Source organism: Mustela lutreola, chromosome 14, assembly GCF_030435805.1.
Source record: "Mustela lutreola isolate mMusLut2 chromosome 14, mMusLut2.pri, whole genome shotgun sequence".
NCBI lineage: Eukaryota > Metazoa > Chordata > Mammalia > Carnivora > Mustelidae > Mustela > Mustela lutreola.
The window spans coordinates 19,884,991-19,911,955 of record NC_081303.1 but is presented as its reverse complement, the minus strand read 5'-3'; the positions used below and the strand labels follow the sequence as shown (position 1 = coordinate 19,911,955).

Genomic DNA, 26,965 nt, shown 5'->3' with positions numbered 1-26,965 from the left:
CTCACTCTCTTTCATTTGTGAGGCATCCTTTGGCTTTGCTTTCAGATATTTTATCTTAGTCAAGCTTCGAAATAATTCTCTGAGGTCAGTGGACTAATTACTATTACCCCCAATTTACAGAAAAAGAGACTATGGATAAGGATCTTACCCTCTAATTGCCCAGCTCTAATTGCCCTATGATTTTATAATAGTCTACTTCCCTGCCTCCCCAGTGAGACGCAACCTCTTCCTGATCGGATACTCTGCACTTGGCCACTAAGCGGCACATCGCGAATGCTCAATCGATGATTATTCAATTACTGATTTACCTTCTCTGAGAAGTTTTCTCTGATCGACCCTGCCCCTTACTCCCAAGTGGCCAGAAGAAACAGTTTTATGCCCGTGTGATGAAGGGACAGGTTTTAGAGTCTCGCCAGGTAGGGCAGGGTTCACACTCAAGCTCCGTGACCTACCCGCTGTGTAACTTACGACATGCCACTTACCTCTCTGAGTCTTGGCCATGTGCAAAACAAGGATGATAAAATCTACTTTGTAGAAAGGCTGTGAAGATAATATCTGGCCTATGTGCCCCTCTGCTGACCATTTACAACCTGCTATTTGTACCCTTATTTGACTACTTATTCTCATTGAGTGCCTCTAACCACCAGCCAGAGGGTGAATTTTTGAGAACAGGTTCTGGGTTCGTCGCCTTCATACTCCCAGAGGCCGCTCCAATGCTTCACGAATATTGGACATTCAACAAACGTCTGGAGAAATAAAATCAACCCAAGCTACACTTCTACCTTCCTATGGTTCTGGAAGTCAGTGCTCACTTGGTGTTCAATAAATATTGCTGATGGCTCCATGCAACTTGGTCCACAGACGGGATGTGGAATTGCAGGCTTGGCCTCTGTCACTCTAGAAGACATTTCGCTGAGAAGGAATATTCCAGGGCCTCTCACTGACCTCTCCGCCTGCACTCGGCATCCACAGAGCGGCTTGTTAAAGGGACACACTGATGAGCACAAGTTCCACAATCTGGTTGTGTAGCCGTGAAACTACAGAGCTGGACGTTTGGTTTTCTCAGCCCCGAGCTGCTTCAATTTGCCCTCGAGAACAAAAGTGCTGCCTTCTCGTCACTGTGGGCTACCAGCGACGGGGCCCGGCACCCCCACCCAGAGCTCACCTTCATCAGAAGTTCCCGGCTGGTCAAATGGTTATTATGGTCTGAGAAGATATCTGAAAGTTCCTCAAACATTAGCATCCGGTCCCTGGGAGAGAGATGAAGAAAATACTCACAAGGAGTCAGTGAAAGGCCCACATCTTTGGCTGTGCTGCCTTCCGTTACCTGTGGCTACAGAGGAACTGGACTCATCTCAGGAGCAGAGAGGAAGCCAACGACTTTTCATGCTGGCTGGCTTTGGTTTTGTTTGTTTTGTTTTTTAAAAGGTACACATGGTCACCTATGTGAAAGGGGGGGTGCTCCTAACCACAGATGTTATAATCATAAATAAAGAGAGTTAAATTGGGGCATCAAGTTGTTCAACTGGGACATGTTCTATTTAAAAAAAAAAAAGTCTGTCTTAGCAATGCCCACACAGAGCCCCGTGGGTTCTGAGAAATCCTACTGGCCAGCCCCCTCATCTAGGGATGAAGATGCCAGGGTCAGAGATTTGCTGACGTTTCCATCACTAAGCGTTAAGCACGGCAGGTGTAGAAGCCAAACTTTCTGAGTCACAGGCCAGTATTCTCAAATTGGAGACCGAGTAGATGGAAGCAGAATGAGCTCTGGTCAGGGGACAGGGTTCAAATCCCATGTTCAAATCCCAAACACCAGGGCTCTTGGGCCCACTGCTTAACGGTCCTGAGCTTCCATTTTTCTTGCCTATACAAGGAACATATTAAGAGTCCCCTGGAGGGACCACCGTGAAGGTCAGCAGGATCATCTACCTAAAGCGCCTACTCTGCCCTGTCCCTTCTGGGGCTCCTGTCCCTCTCCACCGGCCTCAGGCTTTTCTCTCCAGCCTCCCAGGGTTGCTGAGTGGCGGACTCTGGAGGCAGAGAATTAATGGGGCCAAATCATTCCAGAGGCAGCACGTCATGATCACGGGAAAGCCATTATTAACTTGTTTTACCATGAGGGTAATATTATTGTAATACAGAAAACCAGTAAAGCTATTTGTATTTTGGGAAAAATAATTTAGATTTAGAACTTAATTATATGTGGGCCTAAATAAAGAGAATAAACAGACGTCTTCTCTCTGCACTGAAAGTGATTAGCATTATGGAAAGTGATCACCAAATAAGGCATCCTAACCTGTCCCTGAATTTAGCAATGAAAACTATGGAAAACTGATATGAAAGCGTTTCCTCATGACCCCTGTGCAGCATCTCTGCTAAAACATGAACCGACCAGCTAAGAAAAGAACCAGACACCCACATGGTACAGAATCAGACTCTGAGGTTTGTTTTGAGGTGGAATCGTTTAAAAAGCCAGCTGGAAGAATGGGACTCATAGGGCGACCAAGAGATTAAGACACAACTCCATTAATTTTTTTTTCACTAGTCTTCTAACCTCAAACGAGCTGTGGAAGAAATCTTTGACCAGCTAGGTGACTTTCCATGGTGTGCTACGTATCCCCCACCAAAGACAGAGAGGATCTCTTTACGCTGCCAAAAGAGGAGGCAGCCTCGAGCAACCCCTGCTTTTTGTTTTTGATCCCATGACCAGGGAGCACCGCGGAGGGGAAGGAGAAGGTCTGCGCTACTGAGGATGAGAACTCTGTATGCATCTGATTGCCCCCTAGTATGTTACCAAGGCCTATCATCTCGTGATTTTATATGGCCCCTCTCTTTCGTCAGATTTAGATGCAGGAAAACCAATCAACTAATCTCTCCTTCACATACAAGGTCAGCTGGGTTATTCAAGCTGATGAAGAGGAGGAAGATCAAAAAACTTGCATCAGACTGTGGAAAGCCTCTCTGCCGGGTTTTCTCCTGGTAGATAACGGTGTTGTCAGCACAGCGCGAGCTTTGGAGGCTCCCAGTGGCTGTAGCTTCTATGGCTCTGTAACACCAGGCATTACGATCAGCTACTTCAGTTTTTGTCTACTGACTCATCAAAGCCTTGTGTAATAAATAATTTGACTTCCCCCGAGTCTCCTTTCTTCTGATTGAGAATAGGAGTCCACTGGTCTGTATGAGTACTCTGCCGCTCGTTTCTCAGCATAAATTGAGGAAATTCTGGTGTACCAATCTGAGTCTCTTGCAAGTTTGGATAGTGTTGGTCCCTTAGGTCTTAATCTGCTCTGAGTGAACCGATGAAACCGAATGCTGCGACCTTCTACTCCTAAGGACCGAAGCCACCAATCCCACAAGGGCAGGCCTGCCTGGGGACCAGCTGGCGCCCCTCCTGGCTGAAACAGACTATACCACACACGTATAGACTATAAACAGTTTACACATTCTTCCCTGATACAGCCTGACTTCTTGATTAGCTCAACCCCAGCAGACCTGCTGAATGTAAGTGGCCTCGTTAGTAGCCATGACACCTTCCCCAGGTTCTAAATCTGTACTGACAGGAAACCAGAGCTGCCTCCTCATTCACCCTTCCCTCCGCTACAAAAAGCTCTCAGGTCTACAAGGGAAGCTCTGGAAATAGGGGAAGGAAGAGAATAAAATAATAAGGACAAGAAGTTGTTAATTGTTTCAAAGTTTCCACCAAGAAATAGGAAAAACACCATAAAATGAAAACAATATAAAAAAGAAACAATACAAAATGAAAACCAATATAAAATGTGGCCAGTTGATAACTTTGGTCAGGTGCCTAGGAAGGAACACTTGGGGGGGGTTTTAATATCACTCAGGTAGCTTCTAGCATGCTGAGACAGAATGGAACAGAATTGATTCTTGCCAAACGGCAAGAACTAATGTCCCATCTACGCACACGTTCTGACACAGCTCAGGGTTTTGGAATGTGGCCGAGAAATAACCAGAAGTAACAGCAAACTACTACAACTTCATCATTCCACAGACTTACCCCTCGGAATCTGGACCATAAGCACATCCTTAAAATCCTCCCCGAAGCCAATAACCTCCGCTCGAGCACATTTTGCCTGATGTGCCTTGACTCCTGCAGTGGCCCCGCCTAAAACTTACTAATGATTCCGTGTAACACGTGCTCTGCCTGGGACACACAGAGGCTTTCAAATATGTTTCTCTAGTTACATAATATGAGCTTTGACGGTGAGGACCCGTACCCTTGATACAGCGACCAGTCACCCCAGCCAAAGAAAGCAGAGCAGGACACTTGGGAACTTACTTGGGGACGGCGGCCCAGGTCTTTTTTAACCTATAGATGGAATTGGACTGCAGTGCAGAAATGATGGCCCTCAAGGAGGAAAAATTCTTCAGGATCCTACATTCCTGTGCGGAGAGTGATTAGAACATAAAAGGCATTTAAATATCACTAATACAGTGAGTTGGTGGTTTCCTGTTTTAGAGGTATCACAGCTGCTATGAATTCTTACCACTAAATAGGCAGCTGTATAAATACTGAACATCAAAAAGTGGCTCCTTACTCCCACCCCAGTCACCGAAACACTTTATAGGTTTTGGCAGCATGCGCTTGTTTTTCTCCCTTTAATATATTTTTCGCGTTGTTGTTACAGTTTTATGGTTTCCAGCTTTCCCAGTAAAAACAACGAATGGAGGGGAGGCTGCAGGGCTGTGCTCGGGAACACAAGCTTGCTTCTGCGGAAAGCACACAGATGCCCTGAAAACACATGTGGAAGATCACGATCTCCTTCAGACACACCAAAGGGAGCTGAGCAGCAGCCTCCGTGAGCTCAGATGGTATTAAACATCTCACGGCCAAACCCTGCCCAGAGAAGTGTATACAACTTGGCAATAAAAATTCACCACCAGTTGAACTTTGGCTTTTATGCTCTTTGCCAAGTGGGAATATTTTTATACACATTCATTTGGTTTCAAATTGGCTTGGGCCGTGATCATAAACATTCAGAAACACCTTGGTTCCTTCGGTGTTTCCAAAATAACTTGGGCTTTCGAAATGAAATTCGCCTTGGCAGCATTTGAAAACAAAACAGAAAGAGAACAGGAACTATTCTGGATGGTATTTTCTGGGTAAGGAGAGAGGCTCTGTGATCCTGAAACCCAAGCTACTGCACGGAGTCTGCATCTTTGGCCTTGGCAGTGGGTGACCAGCAGGGACCGCAGAACCGTAAGGGAGAGAGTCCCAGTCTTGGCAACACGGGGAGAGTGGGCTATGCCCTACGTCAAGGGAGATGCTTCCATGTAGAGGCACTGGGGTGTGTAATCTACCCACGGAGCACCCTGTGCGAGCCCGGGTTTGGCTCTGTGCAGAGCGTCGGAAGCAAAAGACCCCAGGGTGGTTGGACATAAAGGCACATTGCTTCGAAGGTCATTTCATGAAGTCATGCTAATCCTGAATAAGAAGGGAAAACAGCCTTCTCCGACTTAGCTTGCCAAATCTGGCTACTTAAAACTATGCCAAACAAACCAACCAACCTCCAAACATTTTTTTTCTTAGAGTCAGTGCCAAAGTATTTTACAAAAGTCATGCCCACTCTTTTTAAATGTCTCAATGCCCTCCCCTTATGTGAAAAGAAAGTGTGAGCGAGCGAGCGAGAGGGAGAGAAAGCCCTCTGAAATACGGTCAGTCTGGAAACCCAAGCCCACGAGAGCACGGTTCAACAAAGGTTCAGAATCCAAAAGTCATGTTCCAAAAGTCAAGAAACTTGCAATAAATAAAGGAACTCGGGCACAGATACTTCATGCAAATTGCAATGGACATATGGAACACATTATCCAGAAAGAGGCTTCAGTTATGGGTTTAGAGAAGTACAAGAGACATTTGGCCCCATTTCTAGAAAGGGAGGTATCTTCCAGGAGATGCAAAAGTAAAACACAAACACAGCAGCCAAGCCAGTCCAAGAAAGTATGATCACATTAGGTCACAAATACTTTCTGTATAAAATTATTATCGTTTTTCCAATATCCTCTCGATAGAAATTAACTGTGATTAATGCAGGAAAAGTAAAATAAATCTTGGCAGGAAACCACTTAAGAGTTTCATTATTTTATTAAATTACTCCACACAATTTCAAGGGACACAACATGCTCAGTATTAGAAAACTACATTGCCAAGAGCAAGGACCCCTGACTTCTAAGCATGTGCTATGGGATTTGGAAGAGACCTCAAATTGTTCAACTTGTATTTCTTATTATCACATAAATGCACAGTTTATATTTAATTTGGACCAAAAGTCATTGTTTGAGCCACACTGTCAAACACACAGATGTTGTATTCTCACTATAGATTTTCTAAGCAGTTGAATGGATTAAAGGATATAGCATTTATGGCAAAAAATATATATTTTCTTATCATCTTAAGAAGACAGAAATTCCATGCTCTGCTCCACTCTATCAGAACTTCTTCTTTAGCTCTTGAGAAATAGCTCAATTCAGAATAGGAGAAACCGACGTTGTAAGATACTGTTTTCCTTCCTTTTTCATATACTAAAACATCTGTGGTAACAGACCACCTAAAAATTCAAAATGAGGCAAATTCCATAGCACAATCAGGGCCCTGCTCTTTAATCAAAGATAACAAAAGAGAATGTTAAAGAGAAGGGGAGAGGGAGAGACAGAGAGGAGAGAGTGCGTGTAAAAATTTAAGCATTATTCCCTAAACATGAAGGCTTAATGAAAGAAATACATATTAGCATAGAAAGCAAAATGGGTTTTGGTGGAGGGTTGACCCATATAACCCAGAACACTAATAAGATATTTACATAATACTTGTGTTTCAAAGTCGTTGGTAATTGCATAGCTCTTGCTGATGTAACTTCTGCCTACCAAAAAAAACAAAAAACAAAAAACAAAAACAACACAACTTGTCCAATCTTCAAATACCAAAAACTCTATCTAGTATTCGAAGCTAAATCCAAATGTCACCCTATCTGTGAAGCCTTCCTTGATCCCTCCAGCCAGAAGCGAGTTCTCCCTCCTCCACAACCATAGCTTATCTCATAGGGCCCCATTCCTCTTCTGCCTCGGCTGAGATCATTCCAGGCTATCTTAGCTTCCTTGTTTGACTACGGGCTCCTGTAAGACCACATTAATTGTGCTTATCCTAATGATGTCCTCAAATTACATAAAACTGTAGCTCACGTGCACTTAAGAGCTCATGAAATACCTGGTGACCAAGGGAATACTGTTCACCTCTTCCGGATCATGAAGATACTGATAAGCAAAGGTCATACGGCATACAAGCAGCTGACCCAAGAGACCAGACTGACACTCAGCAGAATGTAACTCAGGCCTAAATAAACTCTGTCCGTCCAACTTCAGACAGAAGGCTCTCCTGAAAAGTCCCAGATTAATGTGAAATCTGTACATCTCAGTCCTTTGGAAAAGAGATTCAGGATTCTGAGAACATGCCAGCTCTTTCTATCGGTAGAAGATATCATGCTTCAGGGTTCTGGAAGGATGCTTTAGGTAGGTAATCGTTCTGCATTGAAGAGTAGTCTGTCTGGGGCGCCTGGGTGGCTCAGTGGGTTAAAGCCTCTGCCTTCGGCTCAGGTCATGATCCCAGGGTGCTGGTATCGAGCCCTGCATCGGGCTCTCTGCTCCATGGAGAGCCTGCTTCCTCCTCCCTCTCTGCCTCCCTCTCTGTCTACTTGTGATCTCTGTCTGTCAAATAAATAAATAAAATCTTAAAAAAAAAAAAAAAGAGTAGTCTGTCTGACACTTACTTAGACTCTCAAGTTCTATTTACTGAACATGGGCAGAACTGACAGTTGGTGAAAATAAGCGGAAAAGCAGATGGTAGTCTTACTCTGGAGACACAGCAATGAGCAGTCCCCTGAGAAGAAGGAAGTGTGCAAGGGACCAATTTTCTTTAAAGAGGAAAAATAAGCTCCTAAGTTAAGAAAGGCAATTTTTCTCCTTACTTTGGAGGAACAGTAACAGCAACAAAAACCCAAGAGTCCCTTGCAAATGGTCATTTGGCTGCCTTGCAATCGAACGCGTAGACCCCTTTCAACACAGAGGTGGCGTAGTCTCCGACATCTACTAAATACAAAGAATATTTTTAAAAAGACAATTACGTGCGCAATGTTAATCCACTTCTCGATGACTTTGGCTCGCTGCTGAGTTTTGAGTTCTTTGCCCCCCAGGACGGTGCTGGCAACGCACTTGGTGAGCGTGTTAAACTGAGAGATGGTAGCGCGGATCGTAGGAGCCAAATGTTTGTTTTCCTTCTTATCCCGTCGAGACCAGATGCAGCCCAGGCAGTGGTGAGGCACTACTTTCTTGAACAGTTGCTAGAACAAAAGAGAAACTGATTTTAAGGACCACACAGACATTTCATTTGGCAAAGCACATCATCTGGGTCATCAGTGAATTGGACAAACCACCTTTTCCCATTTGACTTGCCTCGTTGTATCCACTTCAATGGACAAAAGTAAATAATTAATATGTTAACTGGACATGTTCCTTCTAAATCTGCTCAACTGCACAAATGGAACACGATGATCGAACGAGAGTTTTAAATGACGGGCCACATTTTGACTTCTCTATTTCAAAAGACAGGTACAAATCTATACTAGCGGTGGAGAGGGTTTTGACCTCAAAATCCTATCAAGGGTATTATTCTGGGCACTCACAATCATGAACAGGGCACAATGCATATGGACGCCCAGTGACTATGTGACAAGTGATCCAAAGAAGGACAGGGCATGTGGCATTATCATCAATGCGTTCTACAGGATTTCTAAAATGAAGAATGTACATATGTGAAAGGAAATACCATTCAACGTCACAGAGTAAAAGGAAGAAAGGAAGTGACAGCCTGGTTTCTAGGTCTTTGCCTAAAAGTCATCACCAATGAGGTTTCCTAACTTTCTCTGATGCTGTCAATTGTGGAACAAAATCAAAGCAAATTCGTTGGCCAAATCAGATTCTTATCTGTATGACAATTAGATACAAGGGTTTGTATGAAAGAGAGAACACCAGGATTTACTCTACATAGACTCTCGGATTTGTTTCTGACAGTTTATTTGCATGCTCCCTACACAGAAACTCCATCACATTTTCTTTCCCTACACAGAAACTCCATCACTGCTTTCTTCAAAGTGCTAAGTGTCAAAGAGCTAAAACCATCATGATAATTTGTAACAGCCCTCTTTTCTTCAACTGATACTTACCAGCTAACATTGCACTAAGACATGTGACCGATATCATCAACTATGAACGTCTAACAAACATATTCAAACTTCAAAGGTACGGGAACCACACACAGACAGAGCCACATGTGGATTCAGCAAACTTATTTTCTCCTAATTTATACTTAGGCCACTTTACCATCCTTCAGATAAACAGTTCAGATCTTGAAATATTTATGAGTCTGGAGGAAGAGAAATACCCATGGAACAGGGTGGATTTTGTTTCACGAGAATTAGAATTCTTATTTCCCTCTGTGTATCGAGTACCAAGGAGAAAACACCTTCACCCAGAATTGCAAGTAGAGCTCGGGCCTGAATTATTCAGATGATCGATTCAAGTCACATATTCACTCTGCATTTACAGGCATGGCCTCTCTCAAGGATCACAAAAGACTTAAATCACATTACCCCACGGGCCTCCCCAGGCCACCAGTACTGTCTGTCAGTCCCCACATTTTAAGCAGAAGCCCGTCTGGGGCACCAAGAGAACACATACTGCATCCATATAGGTCAGCTGCTCTGCCACGAGATCTTCTGGGAAGCTCGTGAATTCTGCAGGCCCTCCAACTTCCAGTTCCTCTTCCTCCTCCAGGCTGAAGAAGATGGTGCTGGGAAACCCATCTGTTCACAGATGGGAAGAAGAAAAAATTAGTATTTTGGTGCCACTGTTTATGACCTTGTTAGTACAGTCAAACTGCATTTCCTGCATTTAGAAAAAAGAGGGCTAATTCTTCAGAAAACCCACAGGGAGAGCTGCTAAGCACAGTGAATCCGAGTGAAATGGAGGTCTGCTTACTCTCTGTTTGTAGATTCTTTATTAAGTTCAGAGGCCTCATGTTATGCCTTTGATAAACCAGATTCTTAGGCCCAGGACATAGCCAGATTAGGCAAAGTCTAGAGAAGCAAAGTTGGGCTACATTCTGGGGGTTTCTCTCATCTTGGGCTCTCTCATACCCTCCCCTCAGCTTAAGGACCCATCAAGCCACTTCCTAAGTCCCAACTGTGCCATTCATAATCACTGGCCATTTATAACAAGAAGCCTGGAAGGACGGGGCATGAAAGCAGGCCAGGCTACGGGAAGTAGAACGGGCCGTGCCGATGTCAGAAATGCTGATGAAGTCCCCAGAATTCTAAGAAAGTTGTTAGAATTCTCAAGATGTTTGGAGCAGCTTTCACTCTCCTACCTAAAGTTAAGGATGTGTGAAGTAGAATAGCCTGAAACTAAATTCACCTGAGCCCTATGACCAATAAGATGCACAATTAGCCAATTACACAGGACATAGACTGAAGAACTGAGAAAAAAAAATCACTATAATAACTGCTTGGATTCCAAACCAAAAGCTGAAGGACTCAGCCCACGGACTAGGAACTCCAGGCTCCATTCTGAAAGACTGTGGAAATGGATGACGTTGAACCTGAACCCGAGCTTCCCTTCCTTGGAACCTTTCCCAATTCCCGGTTGTTTTCCAACCTCATCCCCTACCTCATCCCCTTCACACTCCTTGTTCGCCAAAAAAAGGAAGAAAGAAAAGAAAAAAAAAAGCGCAAAAAACCTAGCTGCATTCAGTTATATCTTGGCAGAAATGTAAATCAGTGTGTTACTACTCCCCTAGGATGTTTACATTTTAAGCTTTTTCTCTTTTTCTTTATAGAGTAAGACTTTGACGTATCTTGGGTCAAGCTGGGATGGCCTTTTCTTCTTGGTTTTCCAGGGGGAAAGGGGTGCTAACAGTGACCATACATCATCCCCCATCAGAACACCACAGGGGTGCTTGCCAACTCCAGCGTCAGGCATGGGATTTAAGGATGCCCCCCCACACAGTCCCCTCCCCACCAAGGCTGAGCTAAAGGTATTGATGCCAGTGGGCTTGGGTTATGACTGGAGAAGGCAGGAGGGAGTCGCTGCCTGCCTCTGGATTCTAAAGCACAAGCAGGCACAAGCTAAAGGAGCTAAAACCCTATGACTTCACCACTCTGCCTCCACACAGCTCTGGGGGTACTCTCTGATTCAGCGGTGGAAGAAATCTGAAATCCCAAATATTCACAATGGGCCGCCCATCCCTCTTGCTAGCTGCTGTCTGCTCTGTCCCAGTGGCTCTGGAATGCAGAGGTTTGACCCACTTCAGCCCAAGAGGATGTGTGGTAAGGTCAGATCCTCTCATCCACCCAACGAACGCTCCCAGTGACCTATATGTGTCCGGGATGTGCCTGTGGGTGAAGATTATGTTGTCCTTTCTCTCTGGGCCCGAGGCCACGCCTTCACTGTTTCTGCTTTTGGCTCTCTTCCAGAGGTAAGGAAGTAAAAACTCCGAGCACAATTTTACTACTCGAAAACAAGGTAGGCGAACTTTTGCTTTCACCAGCATGAAACTGGGCAAAATGTGCCCCAAAGAACCAAGCTCCTGAAACCCCTTTTCACAAACGACCCCTGGACTTAATAAACAAAGTTTAGAGCTTTCTTGATTAAAATTTTCCAAACTCAGGAAAAACTCATTTGTGAGCATTGCCTGAAAGCCTCTCCAAAGTCAGGCACTTCCCTCTCCCCTGTCTCAGCCAAACGCGCTCTGCCTTCCAGTCGCTGGGTCGGAAACAATGAACGACTGGTCCCACCGGTTCCCCAATTAGGCCCGGAGCCAGGGGCAGCCCCAGTGGGGAGAGCTGGGCTCTCTCACAGCATTTTCCACTCCGGCTCAAAGACAGGCAGGGAGGCCCTGAAGGGAGCGGAGGTCCGGCAGCTGGAGGAGTGCCCCTGGTATTCCAACATTCCCGGAAGATGAAGTCATCTGAGATACAGAGTACTTGGCAGTCGGCTTCTCATGATGTGATTGCGTTTTCCCCCTGCTCGGATCCCCCAAACGAGAAACAATTCCACAGGTACTGCTGGGAATGGAAGGTTATTTTCTTTGGCACCGATGCAGCTTCCCTTATCGGTCGTGAGGAACCGCTTCCTTTCCCTCACGGAGGAAATCGGGTGTCACTTCAGGGAAATGCCTGTCAAAAGCTCCAAGTGGGTCAGCTGCCATGGCAACCAACACCCAGCAGGCCAGCGAGGGGAATAAATCGTCAGGCTGAAAGCCTGTCCTAACCTCGCTCTGACTTTCTTCAAAGATAATGTCAAGCGGCCCACGACCTGCAGTGGTGGCCCTTCCTTTGTCCTTGGAACCAGGCAGTCAGTTCCTCCAATAGGAAAAAACAGCCACAGAAACTTCCTCTGAGGAGGCCATCAGTGATGCTCAGTGACGGCAATGTCTTCCAGCTTGACAGAGAAACACCTTTTCGGGCCTTTTTGAGCTCTTCTGAGGGCAGGAGCACAACCAGATTTCATTCTTTGCCTGCTGAATGGGGGTGGCTGTGAGGGGTTTCCATTAATTAGCTGGGGAGCCAGGAGGCAGAGAATAAAAAGCAAAATCAAGTTCAGCGTGGGACATGTTGACAAGAGAAGGTAAAAGATCCTCTTTATGGTATTAGGAGAAACCCAAGGAAATCACTTTGCTTCTCAGAGCCAGCTTCCTCTTCTATAAAAGGAGAGCACCAGACTAGGTGGTCTTGAAAATCTCCTTCTTGGCTCTAAAAGTCCGAGGCTCTGTAATTAGCACTTTGGTAAACTTTAGAATTTTTACCCACCGCCAATTCCCCAGCAACTCGTCTCTCTGAGACAAACTGAGGTCATTCATCAAGTACAGGGAAAACAGCGTGGGGTGCCTGGGTGGCTCAGTTCGTTAAACCTCCGACTCTTGGTTTTGGCTCAGGTCGTGATCTCAGGGTCATGAAATCGAGTCCCACATCAGGCTATGCGCTCAGTGAGGAGTCTGCTTGAGATTCTCTCTCCCTCTCCCCCTTTCTCCTGCATTCTCTCTCTCCCTCTCTTTTTCTCTCAAACAACTAAATAAAAGCCTCAAAAAAAAAAAAAAAAAAAAAAAGGATAAAGAGAACCTATCTTCAACACGGAGGCTGCAGAATTAGAATCTAGCTTGGTTCTCTGGAACCAAGCAAGTACTCACTGTCAGTTTCCACTTCTTGCTTCTGAAACTGTTCAAGAAGATTTTGTGCTCTTCTCTCTGGATCAGAGCCGGGCATCATCCGTTTGAGATAATCCAGCAGTTTCTGTAAGCAAGGGAAGTGAGGGGGCTCCCGGAAGTCCTCTGCGCACTGGTCAAGCCAGGCCCTCAGGATGGAGGCGATGGCACTGAGAAAGAGAAAGGGACAGTCACTTCACCCACCTTTGGGCTATGGGGACTCCAAACAGGGCCTGGATACTGTGGCCTCACCCAGAAACACCCCATGGGACTTGGGGTCAACAGAGAATTCATTGGTAATGTCAATGAAGTTAAAGCACTGAAAAACAAGCTGGTTCCATTTTTATTGTTTTAAGTGGCCCGGTAAGTTCCAAAAAGACAAAGGACCATCAAATTATCAACTTTGGAAAACACTGCACTGGGTGGGGGTGGGGGGACATGTGGAAGAAGATTTAGTGAGTCCTGAAGGGACTTCAAAGCAATCTGTGAGAGTGAGATTATGTGTTTCCAATTCTGGATTCACTCAAGTCAGTGACCACAAAATCAACCGGACTAACATTTTAGGAAATCACTGAGTGACAATGGGCCTGAAATCTGTCTACTGACAGGAAGTGCCTACGTTGGGAAAAGATAAAAGCAACTTATTTAATTTTACAAAGATTCCCAGGATTTCAGTCTAAGTGCCAAAAAAACAAGCTCCTCAAATTATCTTTTTGCTTCTTAAATTACAAGAGGAGACTATAGGAGAAACAGTCCCTATTGGGGGGGGGGGGGTCTCCAAAAGGTAAGGGAGAAAATGTGGAGATGCACAGACCTCATGAAGGTGATTCCCTCTGATGGCTCATTGGGGTCTGTGTCAGGTGAGACAAGGGCCGGGGCACGACGAGCCAGGGCCATCCGCCCCCCACTCCCGCCCCGCCGCGCTACCAACAACATGGGTATGCTGTCTTTACGTGAGGGGCAGCCCCTCAGCCAGGGGAACAGACAAACAGCTGACTGGCAAAAAGGATAAAAGTCTTGAGTGCTGTGACTCTACGTTTCATCTTTAAAGAGGACGTGCTGGGCTGTGTAAGACACAAACACAGTACTTTGCCTCTGTGCTGACCAGCCGCCCCCACTGCTAAGGTGAATGCACTGACAATGGCTGCAGGTGACAGGGGCTAGAAATTAATCCAGGTGTTACTGACAGTGACAGGACACCTTCTTTTAGCTGAAGACCCTATGTTGGCACCTTTCTAAATGATCACTTAAGCATACTTCAAACAAACTGTTTACTTAACTAACAAACTATAGAGACCACGAGGTGATATTATCCAAGTACGTGGGCCTGCAGGTCGGGTTTTTGCGGGCGTGTCTTTTGCGGGCGTGTCTAAATTCCACGCGTCCCAGTTTCCCACCATGGAGTTCGACAACCATCCAGGCATATGTACAGCTAAAGCCAATTCAATGCTCCACTTCTGGAAGTCGAGTGCCAAGAGAAGAAAAATAAATTTACTAACTGTCTTCACTGCTATGGATAGTGTCACTTTACTAACGAGGACATGAAGGTGTCTGGAGGCGTAATAGTCACATGTGTACATCGGAAGCAGGGGACAGAAAGCCATCAAATAAATGCTGGAATTTAAAGCCACAGAAATGATTAAAATACGCTCTTAATCTTTAGTCCAGATTAAATAAGAAGCCAAACAAAAGTTTCCCTCCCTTCCAAAAAGTTCGAAGAAATTAATATGGGGATTAAAGGAAAACCCAAGTAAACGAAAACCACTTCTAGTCAGTGGACCTGCGATGCCCGGTTCGCCTGTTGCTTTATCTGTTACGTATCCACGCTTGTGTCCCCTCGCCATTCACCCAGCGAAACCCTCATCACCCTCCCCCCAAAAATTGATGGACTTCTCCTTTCTGAGAGCCCACACAAAGCATTCATTATTTCTCTTCACAAAGGATGAGTATCATGAATTAAAGAAGACAACGAAGTGGCATTCTAATCATTTTTATAAGGAAGGAGACTTTCTTCTGTGAATTCCTTCTCTTCCTGGCTGGCAAGCACCGAGCCCGGAACCGGGGTAGGCACGCAGCTGCGCACAGCCGGGAGGGCAGGAAAACCTGATCTCTATCTCCATCACATTGATTCTCACAGACACTTCTGTCCTGCTCAAAAGAAGGGTGAATTGATTTCATGAGAAGAACTACTCATTTAATATTTAATACTTCAGGGAGAAGATACTCTTCCAATGATACCGATGGAAGAACAGTCATGGAGGGAAGATAATTCGTATCAATCAATAAAACTAAAAAAGAGCCTCCGCCTGACAAGACCGGCGATGCGATGACCCTAGTGACTCCTCGGTTTCTTAACTTAAAAGAAAACCAAGGCAGAAGTCCAGAATCACAAGTAACAGTCAGACAGGAAAAGATATCAATTCATTGCTTTCTTGGCCTCCCATAATTATTAGTTTTAAAATCACAAAGCTGATTCTTTATTGCAAAAAAGTAAATATTGCAAATACATATAAACTAAAACAACAAAATACCTACATCCTCTTCATTTTAATCCCATTTCCAGGACTATCTATTAACAGTTTGGAGTATATCCTTCTAGACTTTTCTTTTCTTTCTTTTTTTTTTTTTTTAAGATTTTATTTATTTATTTGAAAGAGAGGCAGTGAGAGAGAGCATGAGCGAGGAGAGGGTCAGAGGGAGAAGCAGACTCCCCATGGAGCTGGGAGCCCCATGCAGGACTCGATCCCGGGACTCCGGGATCATGACCTGAGCCGAAGGCAGTCGTCCAACCAACTGAGCCACCCAGGCTTCCTATATCCTTCCAGACTTTTCAGTGGATATGTATATATACTTTAATAAATGTACTATGTATTTATAAGCCAACATGGATTTTCTTTTCCCCACTGAATAGGATGAAACATCTAAGTGCCAAAAAAACAGTATGAAACACCTCACCATTCACTGCCTCGAGATCTACCTGTTTCCCAGAGTTACATGTACTATTCCACGGCATGGGCACATCATCATTAATGTTCGCGTTCTTCTACTAGCGTGCACATATTCAAGTTATTTTCATGTTCTCACAATCACAAACGATTACAAAATGTGTATACTTGTTTACATCTCTGAGTACTTCCGTTCCTTCTATGGGACACAGTATTTAGAGCTTGGCCTCATGGAAAGTTGCAGCCTGGAAGGGCTGGGGGAGTTCTAAAGAGGAACTCGAGTCCAGATCAGACTTGCCTTTAGGCGCACATTCCGTCCTCCTCAGTCTGATGTTTTCAATAGCTCTGGTAATCTATTCGTTCTACCCTTTGCGACAGTGCCCGCAGCTTACCCTAAGAGGACTTTGGGAGCTCATTACAGACCCAGACACTGACTTGACTCGAAAAAGCATTTTCACAGAAAAGAAGGAATGAAGGGGAGGGGAGGGGGAGGAAGAAGGAAGAGAAAGAAACTCACAAACAGCACAATACCACACGCGGCAGACCCCTGCCCTCCTATCAGCAGGGTGGTTATCAGCATGCCAGGAAGGGAGGTTTTCTGGAAAGGTCTGGACACGTGCCCAAAGCTCACAGTAGCTTTATGTTTACCAGTCCTGGGAAGAAACTTCCCGTTCTTGAGAGACTATAAGGCAGATAAAATGCGAAACATTTAAGATTTCCAAAAGGAAAGCAACATCACACAATCATGGCGGCCAACGGGATTGCTGGCCAACGCCTTTCCATCTCACCCCTTGTGGCTCCACCCCTGAGACTGAACTTAGGTCCCAACCAGAATTGATTATTTGGGAAGGAAAGGGAAATCTGGTTTAAGATCATAAATTTACAGAAACGGTGTGACTGGTAAGCTAGAGAGGTTCCTTGGCTCTGCACCAGAACGAGGAAGGAGGCTGAAGGGGAAAAACCAGTTGAGATGGGTCCCAGCTGTGCCACCTGTGAACAAAGGGAGTTGGCTGGGTCCCTCAACTCCACTGACCCCTCCCTGGCGGACAGATGCAGCAACACCTGCCTGCAGCTCCCTGACACTGTTCAGTGCGTTCACCTGACAGCAGGGCAATGCAGACATTTCAAGGTACCTAAAGAGAAACGTGGCTGTGGCAGTCTTAAAACTACTTGCCATAATCACGAGAGGAAGAAACTAAAGGTAAAAGAGCTCAGTGAAAATCAGTCAGCACTCACGGACATCACTCAAAGAATCCTCTACCTAGAACAGAAAGGAAGACTCGGAATCCGCACTGTGGTACAACACATGTGGCCCCAGGCCTGCTGCAAGAAGACAGTCACTGGGAACAGAGCCTGCACTTGTGCACACACGCACATGTGTGCTCACACACACACGAACACACACCCCACCTAAGGCACCCTCCTTGGGACAGATCAACTCAGGGACCCCAAACTCTAATACAAACTGCAAGACGTGCTTCTTGAATGACCTGTGATGACTGAAGAAGTGCTTTCTGAGACCAAGCGGAAAGATCATGACTGCGAACTAATCTAAACTCAGTAAGGAGGAAAGGCAGTACGTGACCTCCTTTTCCGAAGTCATCTTTAATGTATTACAGAGCCACAGCCACACACCCTCGGTCCCAAGGAAGCATGCTGGGTGGGTGGCCAGGGCAGGATCCCAAAAATGACCGCCAACGGGACGACCAGGATTGCTTTTTCTACCCCAAGCCATCCTGGCCACTGTCTGCAACCTACCACAATGGTCTCTAAGGGACAGGAGGACATGCTCAGACATCCATGTGTGGAACTGACAGATACAGTGTCTAAGGCTTCTACTTTTAAGAAAACAGACCCATGGGGAGAATTAATTCACTAATTACACTAACAGTATTCGAGTGCCCTTTGTTTCCATATTCACAAGAACCATGTATATGACGGACGTCACAACAGGGATCCCACAGAAGGAGTTAGGAGACAATGTTCAGTGAGATCTTAGGTATAAAAGAGTTACTGGGGTGAAGACTCAGTGGCAACAGCATGAGCAAAGATCCTGAGGTGAGAGAGGGCAAAACAGTTTCACGGGACACACAGAAGCCCTGTTTAACGAATAGGAAGAGAGGCGAGGAACGCACCACGGTGAGATTTGCTATACTCATCTGACTTCTTAGCCAAACAGAAATCACACTTAATAATACCTGGTTGGAAAACAGGAGACAGATGCCTTCGCTGAGAGGGACAAGGAACCAGTACAGAACTATGAGCTGCCATGGGGGCCTTGAGTGCAGAGTAACTGGGCTGCCCGAGGTAAGTGTCTAGTCTGCCAGGATGCTAGAACCACAGATTTTTAAATACATACAGGGATCTGAATGCACAGGTACTAAATCATATTAAAATCCCATTGTAAAATATTCTACAACTGGTAAAAGGCTTAATTAGAAATTTTCAAAATACGAAGTCATCTCTCCCCTGATGTGTAACCTCCAAGCCAAGAAATAGGACTGTCAGGACAAAATGGGTAACCCTGTCCATTTAGAGCTCTTTTCTCTCCCCAGAAATCAATCTGAGATCATTTTTTTTCAAAGGCAGCAAAATGTTTTTTTTCTATGTTAAGGTATTCTCCAAAAACTGGATCTTTTCCTATACAGATAGATGATAAGAAAATCTTTGTGGAGGGTAGGCCTTTGAATTAATGTGGCAGGTGACACTGCCAAGCCCGGAGGGTGAGAGCCATTGCACCTTGCTCTTCAGGGGAAGGAAGCAAGTGACCTTGACACCGACTCTGAGCTAGACCCCTCCACCTTGTTCTCCTAGTCACGGAGGTTTTCCTTTTCAGAGAAGGCTGCCGGAGCGAGGCTGCCTCGGAGACCCTTGGAAAGATGGTTTCCCTGACAAGAAAGAACAAAGGGAGGCAGAGAGAATCAGTGTCTCTTTTTTTTCTGAAAAAGCCTGGAGAAGATGGAAATACGACTATCTGCTCTTGTCAAGGTCATCTTGCAGTGCTTTCTTTTACATTTTCCGTTGTGCATTTTTTGGTGCAGAGGCTGAGCAGGGATTAGAAGGCTGGGAGGAAAAGTGAGAGAGGAATGCCGAGAGGCTCAGGGAAATCGGTGCAGAGAGGACCAGATCAGAGCAAAGCAGCAGCAAGGACAGAGCACAGAAGCCAGTAACGGGCCAGGAGACAGTGAAAGGGAAAAAGCTCCGAGGTGAGGAGAGGAGGAGGAGGAAGACCGTGATAGCGAGGACACAGACACACCGAGTACATGTGGGTCGGGAAGTGCCCAGACGGGGAGGAGATGAGCCCGAAACCAATCACCCAACGTCAGCAGTGTTTACACACCTGTCCTTTATTCCCACACTAGATGCGCGGGCCCTGGCATCTGAAGGCAAATTTACAGAAACTGAAGAGAATTCATCGTGCACAGACCTAACCCCGTATCACCAACCTTACTTGGTGTGCCAGAGTCTGCGCTCCATTAGAAAAGGAAAAGAAACTAAGGGAGCTCTGAAATGCCTGCTTTTTCATGAGCAGCTCAGCCAATGTGGCTGAACAGTCTCTGGAGTGCCCAGCTGGGGCCCTGGTTCTGTGGCTCACTAGCCGCGAGCTAGCCTCTGTATGCCTCAGCTTCCTCACCTGGAAAATGGGCACAATAATGGATGCCTCCTCATAGGACTGGGAGGCCAAGAGCTAATACATACTAAATATTTAGAAGAGTTCTTAGGACACGATGAGTGCTCAAAAAATACTAGCTATTTTTGTTAAGAAGGGCATTCTATCAAAGGACTAGAGGCAAACGGAACTGCACATAAGCACCGCACTCTACTCGATAGAGTTGTTTCCCACAGGTAATGAGCCGACAACCCCGATACAGCCCACCAAGTCTCCTGGAGCTGAACAACTAAGCAAATGCATGGCAGACGGGGGCCACCACTGTTCTCGCTGTCACAGAGGGAACTTCCAAATAAGCAAGGGGAGCAGGCTAGAGCCATCTATGCGGTCATGGATTAGAGCTGGACATCAGTGAGAATTTGTGTTTAACATAATATAGATACAGATGGTTATATATAAATACTCCTAGAGATGTGTATTTCATAATTCAAGTAAACATAAATCTCCTAGTCCTATCGGCAGAGAGGGCTAAGAAGAAATGACAGCTCAGCAGCACTGAGTGCACCTAGGATCCTGGTTGCCAGTACCGTTCATTCTGCCATGAAAAGAATCAGGTTTCCTTGAAGAAATGGCTGGTTCCGGGCCTGGGGCCGGAAACATACAAGATGAGCCCAGAGCACCTTGTTGTGCCGGAAGGTCAGAAGGGCTTGAACAACAGAACATACCCACAACAACAGAAACACCTCTCAAAGTGACATACGAATCAATCAAAAGAGTTCCCAAAGGCCTAAACGGGAACAATCTGAGCAAAAAACTGGCATCGGATTATGATCCAAAGCATAAAAATATTTACTCACCGAGTCTAAACTGATAAAAATCTTTAAATAAATTAATAGATGAGGGAAACAAATCTCCCATGCAGAAGTCTCCCCAATACATTGATTAGATAGCTTACCCTCCCGGGGGGGGGGCACAACCCCCACTCGTTAACCGGGGGCTGTACACTCTGACTTCCTTCCAACAACATGGTTGTGTAGGACGATGTCTTCCATGCAGAAATCACAAAACTACTACCCCAGGGAGGCGATCGAGGCCAAGGACAGTCATAAATCATACTGACAGTAGGAATCCTTGATATCATGTGATGAGGTGGCATTTTACTTCTGTAATAGCCCTCTCAAAAACTCATAAGTTCAGTCTAATTATGAGAAAAATATCAGTGTAGTTATGAGAAAAATTCCAATAAAGGGGTATCCCATAATATACCTGATCTCAAAACCGTAAAGGTCATTGAAACCCAGAAAAGTCTGAGAAACTGTCACAGCCAAGAGGAACGCAGGTGGATATGACAACTAAATGTAATGTGGTATCCTGGGTGGGATTCTGGAACAGAAAAAAGGCATGAGGTAGAAGTAGGGAAATGTGAGTAAACTCCGGACATCAGTTAATGATGTGCCATCCTGGTTTGTTAATTGTGACAAACACGCAATAGTCATGTAAGAATCACAGGGGAATCTGTGAGGGGGACATCCGGGCACTCTGCTGTACTAACTGTTCAGTCCTTACACAAATCTAAAACTGTCGTGGGAAAACATCTTAAGCAGATGCCTGGGTGGCTCAACTGGTTAAGCATCTGCTTTCAGCTCAAGTCATGATCTCAGGGTCCTGGGCTTGAGCCCCGTGTCGGGCTCCCAGCTTAGCAGGGAGCCTGCTTCCCTACCCTCTCCCCCTGTCCCTGCTCAGACTCTCTCTCTCTCAGTCTTTCCAATAAATACATAAAATCTTTTTTAAAAAAAGGAAAAGAAAAGACAAACATCTTAATTCTAAGAAAAAAGCATGAACAGGAAAGTCTGACCTAAATTCTTAAGAGAAAATATCTCATTTTTATCACAGGGAAAAGAAGCAGAGGCCAGAGTGTAGAGGGCAAGGCGTGGGTTGAAATCCCAGTTTTCCCTGATTCCCTGTGCGACCTTGGACATGCTCCTTAACCTCTGTCTCAGACCCCTCACGTGTAAGATACATCATGTTATTATGGGAATCATGAAAGGATATACAGAGACTATCCCTACTAAGCATCAGTGAATTCTAGCTATTGCTATTACAAAGGGTACTGCCACTCCAACCCAAACAGCTTCTCAAGGACCTCTGTAGCTCTGTATTCTCCAATTCCTCACCATCTGAGGCAGGCGTTTTTATGTTATAAATGGTCCTCTAATGAAAAAACTGCTGAGGGTTTCTCCATTTTGCACCATTAGAATGGAGGAAGTTGGGAAGTTGGGAAGGAAAGACGTGGCCAGGCTCCAAGAACAGGAAGCAGGCACTGAGACCCACGGGCCTGACCCATCGGTCTTCCTTCTTCTTTCCTCACATCCTACAACCCATCTCCTTCCCCAGGAAACAAGCCCAACTTCCCCATTTCTAACAGCTGTCTAGGGACCTGGCTCAGGGTGTTCATTCAGTAGTAAAGCCAGGCAAAACAACACAGGGCAAGGAAAATGATCCCAAATTACGAGATGTCAGGAGGCTAACACACTACAACACCCGTCACGATGGTGATAATATGCCTTAGCTCTTCGTAGACTTCTGGTGGCGACTGGGAACTGTGATCTAGACAGATGTGGCCTGGAAAGGCACCTGAGATTCTGATGCTCTTGTGAAATGGGACGTCCAAGAACAAAATGGTGAGAAGCCCACGCCTTGGACCCGAGTTCAAATACCAGAGTTCGCTGGTATTTGAACCCTGGTCTGACCAGGGTTTGCTTAACCAGCAGCTTGACGTTAGTCAAAGTGTGTATGATACTTTTCTGGAGCTTCCATTTACACACTGATACAATGAGGCCAACATCTCACAGCAAATCTGTGACGGTAAAGGAAGACACAAGGCCCCCAGCAGAAGGCCTCACGCTAGTAAGCGCACCATACACTGCAGCCGAAGGCACAGGCCAGGCTGGTGACAGCGATATCACCTTGTCATCCCCAGCTGGGCTGCAGGGTCAGTCAATGACAGGGTCCGGTCGGGTGGCCTGTTTGCCTTTCTCTGACACTTCAAGAACCCCAAGAGATTCTTAAGTCGCTGATTTTTCTTTCTGAACCACTGACCATCGACGTTTCACTTCTCCGGAATTTTTAGAAAACGAATTTCTGCTTTGGGAACCTACTTTCTTCCCTTAAACACGCAATTCTGATTCAAGATTTCAATGACTTTTAGGACGATAATTTACACTTTTCCTTGTTCAGTATGGGCATTTTAAAGACAATGCCAGGTTCTTGTACGTTGTGTATAATTTTTCCAGTTCTTCCTCCATCCCACTTTAACTTTTTAGAAATGCTCCTTTCACCTTATAGCCTTTCATTCTTCTAAATTTCAAGTTTTAGGGGCACCTGAGCGGCTCAGTCAGTTAAGTGTCTGCCTTCAGCTCAGGTCATGATCTCAGGGTCCTGGAATGGAGCCCTGCATCAGGCTCTCTGCTCAGCAGGGAGCCTGCTTCCCCTGCCCCCGCCTGTTGCTCTGCCTACTTGTGATCTCTCTCTCTGTGTCAAATACATAAATAAAATCTTTAAAAATAAATAAATTTCAAGTTTTAGATCTTACTTTTGCTCTGTTCCTTACCCCCTTCTTTGCCCCATTTTTGTTAAAATAGCCAGATTAATTTCCTCCCACTGCCTTCGTAGGGTATTTGAGTTCGCTGGAAACTCTCTGGGAAGATTTTTTTAGTACTTTCCACCGTCAAGTTTCTCGGGCATTAAGGAATCACAGCCAGGCTTCTTTAACTCACCCCACTTTCCTTTAAAGTGGTTCCAATGTCTTGGATTACCACTATTTGATTCCTTACCAGACTAAAATCTGGTGTCACTATTTGCAACTTCTGGGAAAAGATTACGAGAATGGCATTCATATCGTCTGAATGTACAGAGATGAAAGCAGAATGATTTCAACAGTTGAAAGCACTGCGGTGGTAAAGAGTTTCAGAAAACAAAACACAGCGCTCCAGAAGGGAAGTGAAGACAGTCCATAAAAGAAAAGGAAATAGAACTCTTTCAACGTTATAATAATAGTATTAAAGGAAAGAAAAAAGTGTCATTTCCTGATGAGTCTTAAACCTCCTAAACCGCTTTAAAGTATCTAAGATAGACAGACAGACAGATAGTCTAATTTCAGATCCATTCTAAAGCATGAAGATTCATGGTATCAGGTTTCGGCATGGTTAATATCCCTTTACATTCTCCTCACTTCTGAATTCAATGATTGTAATAAATCTGCAGGAAGGAAAGTTTCCTTTTCCACCTGGTTCTGATTTTGTTATTCTAAATAGACAGCATTTTATCATGTAAAAGTGTCAGCAGGAAAGAGCAAAGGGGCACAGGTAGAATGGATGTGGGCAGAGATGTTTTCTCCTGTCACAGGAAGTCAGTTTCCTGATTTCCAAATAGTGGCAAGTTTAGGGATTGTAGAAATAAATACGGGATGCCTTATTATATACAACAGTCTCGCGCTAACATCAGAGATCACTGTGTGGCAGATTCCAACATCTAGAGGCCTTGGAAGTTGCATTCCTAGCAACTTAAGGAATTCTTATTTTGGCTAGATGACTTCAAAGGTCCCTGATATTGCACAAAGCCTGAACCGGGCACACTCAGGCCTGAAATTACAAGTGGGAGTCACAGCACAATCTGACACTTTTTGAAATTCATGAAGAACACTCGTCAGCTGTGGTCCAAGACACCAGAAGCCAATCTTTCATCTAGGCAGTTCCATTTGTACTTCCCCATTCTCCTTTTTCTTAGTTCTTTTATCCTCTGAAAGGTTGATTAGATCCATATTTAGAAATACAAGGAAGACTGTTATCTTGGGATTTGGGACCCTGTATGAAATGTAAGCCTTGCTCTATGCTTTACATTAAAAACTGAAAAACCAAACAAGAGTTGAGGATTTTTCTGGTCAGGGTTAAGCCTCCCAGTGATTCCCCACCCACACCGCACCCCATCTGCAACCCTGCAGGCATTTGCCCTAAAACAGGATGTTTACTTCTTAGAAAGTTACTGAATTCCTGCCGCCTGTTTCCCACCTGAAATCACAAGAAGACAGACTCACGGCAAAGGAAAACAACTGGCATTTTGCCCCGTCACCTGACCCCGCAATCCAATGCTTTAGCTCATCTCTGGACTGAGAAGCGCAGTGAGCCGCCATGATGTTGCGAATACTCACGAGCAGGCCAAAGAAGCCCTTTTGGTTTTCTAGTTTATCGAAACTAGTGGCCCAGCCCCCATTCCCCCAACTGAAAAAAGCAGTCAAGGAGACTTCTCAAAAATTCAGTATACTATTTGGGCCATATCTCTGATTCTTTTTTTTCCCCTTCTTTTAAGATTTTATTTATTTATTCCAGAGAGAGAAAGAATAAGAGAGCACGAGCTGGGGGAGGGGAAGAGGGAGAAGCAGACTCCCCGCTGAGCTGGGAGCCCATGCAAGGCTGGGTCCCAGGACCCTGGTGTCCTGACCTGAGCTGAAGGCAGACACTTCACCGAATGAGCCACCCAGGCGCCCCAAGATCCCTGCTTCTGATATTCATTTTCACTTTGGAAAAGAGGAAACCTAAACAAGTTTTATCCTGGAGGCCATTAAACTTGAAAGGCCGCCAGGGATCCTATATTCCGAGCACTCATTTTTCGGGTCAACAAACTGAAAGTGAGAGAGAGGTGAAGTGACCAGGTCATACGGCTGGAAAGTGACAGTGAGTGATGAGGGACTTGATCTGAGTTCTCCAGGCTCCTTACTCAAGGCCCTTCGCCTTCTCTGAGGCTGGCTCCCAGACCACCTCTGCATTGGGACTCCCCCCACCCCCACAAATAAGCAGGGTCCTATTTTTATGTACATCTGGTATTCCTAAGTAAAGACAGCTTTCACTTGAGGGCTGCAGTCCTCACCGTGTAGCTTGCCTACACACCACAGATACTTTGAGGCAGATCATTCTCTGCGGGAGGGCCGTATTTTGTGCATGTAGACTATCTGGCAACAGTCCTGGCCTCTATCTACCAGAAGCCAATAGCATCCCCCCACCAAGTTAAGACAACAAAGATTTCTCCAGACATTGCCAAACATCTTCTGGGGACAAAACCAGCCCACTGAGAACGGCCATAGAGCCGTATCTCCTACACAAACATCAGCCATCAGGAGGCCTTTGGTCATGGCTCCAGGTCAGATGCCAGAGCTCTGGGATTGGTGGAGGAATTTTCCACACGTTACATATGGAATGAAGAAGGTGCTACCCTGATTTCCTCTCAGAAAGACAGAGCACTGACCCTAGCCAGCCGCAGAAATGATGAGGAGAAGGGCAACGTCTGACAGAGCAAACAGATGATGGTGAAATGAGATGAAAAATAATAAAAGGAGAAATGGGGGAGGATGGGGAGGCAGCAATACGAAAGAAGGAAAACACAAGGAAGAAAGAGGTCAGCTGAGAGAAGGGATTTCAGCATTCCAGTGTTTGTAGGACAGAGTAGCCCATTATAAGATAAAGTGGCGTATTTTCAGCAGGCATAATTTTTTTATAAAAAGCAAAGTCGGTCTGAGGAAAAGGGTCAAGCACTTTCTACCAATTCATTGTGAGGCTTTAGGAAAGGACCATTGTCCCCAGATGACGGACCCCCTCCGGGGAGTTCTATGTGAAGCTCTTTGTTAAGGACTCATATGCTTAAAACTGGAAAGCCCTTTACAACAGCTTATCCTGGAGTTTCACCCACATCACACTGTTCCTGGTGTACAATGAAGTAGAATCAAGTTTTATAATAGAACTTTCAAATAACGAGCTTAATTCTTCACATCTAAGGTACAAACCAATTTTCTTTAATGTGCGACTTCCCAGAAACCTGCTTAATCTCAAAGCACCCCCTGGGAAACAGAAAAGCTCTGGATATTTTTCAGACCGTTACCCTCCTTGGAGTGTTCAGGTGTCTGGTTAAATGGTAGCTCCAGATTTGACTCAATTCCAAAGTTTGTGGAGAACAACACACTTATTTCTGAATCTGGTCCCAGGGGGAGACTACATGTGACAAGCTAGTGACTCAAGTCTCCTTTTGTAGATGCTTAAAAAGACTCATTATAAAAAGGTTCTTTTCAAAAAATTATTATTTTAGTAAGTTTTCAGGGAT

The 26,965-nt window shown here is 45.2% G+C and overlaps 1 protein-coding gene across 4 annotated transcripts in view; it reads right to left on the bottom strand.

Moving 5' to 3' along the window:
• The window catches only part of RGL1 (ral guanine nucleotide dissociation stimulator like 1), a 258,932-nt gene that overhangs the window by 30,966 nt on the left and 201,001 nt on the right, over positions 1 to 26,965 (bottom strand). For all 4 annotated transcript variants that reach the window (XM_059147082.1, XM_059147085.1, XM_059147083.1 and 1 more), the window contains 5 exons: positions 13,250 to 13,434; positions 9,745 to 9,869; positions 8,133 to 8,348; positions 4,301 to 4,404; positions 1,166 to 1,250 (listed from right to left, as the gene is read on the bottom strand). In XM_059147082.1, the coding sequence (XP_059003065.1) occupies positions 1,166 to 1,250; positions 4,301 to 4,404; positions 8,133 to 8,348; positions 9,745 to 9,869; positions 13,250 to 13,434 (715 nt within the window). The remainder of the gene's footprint in view (positions 1 to 1,165; positions 1,251 to 4,300; positions 4,405 to 8,132; positions 8,349 to 9,744; positions 9,870 to 13,249; positions 13,435 to 26,965) is intronic.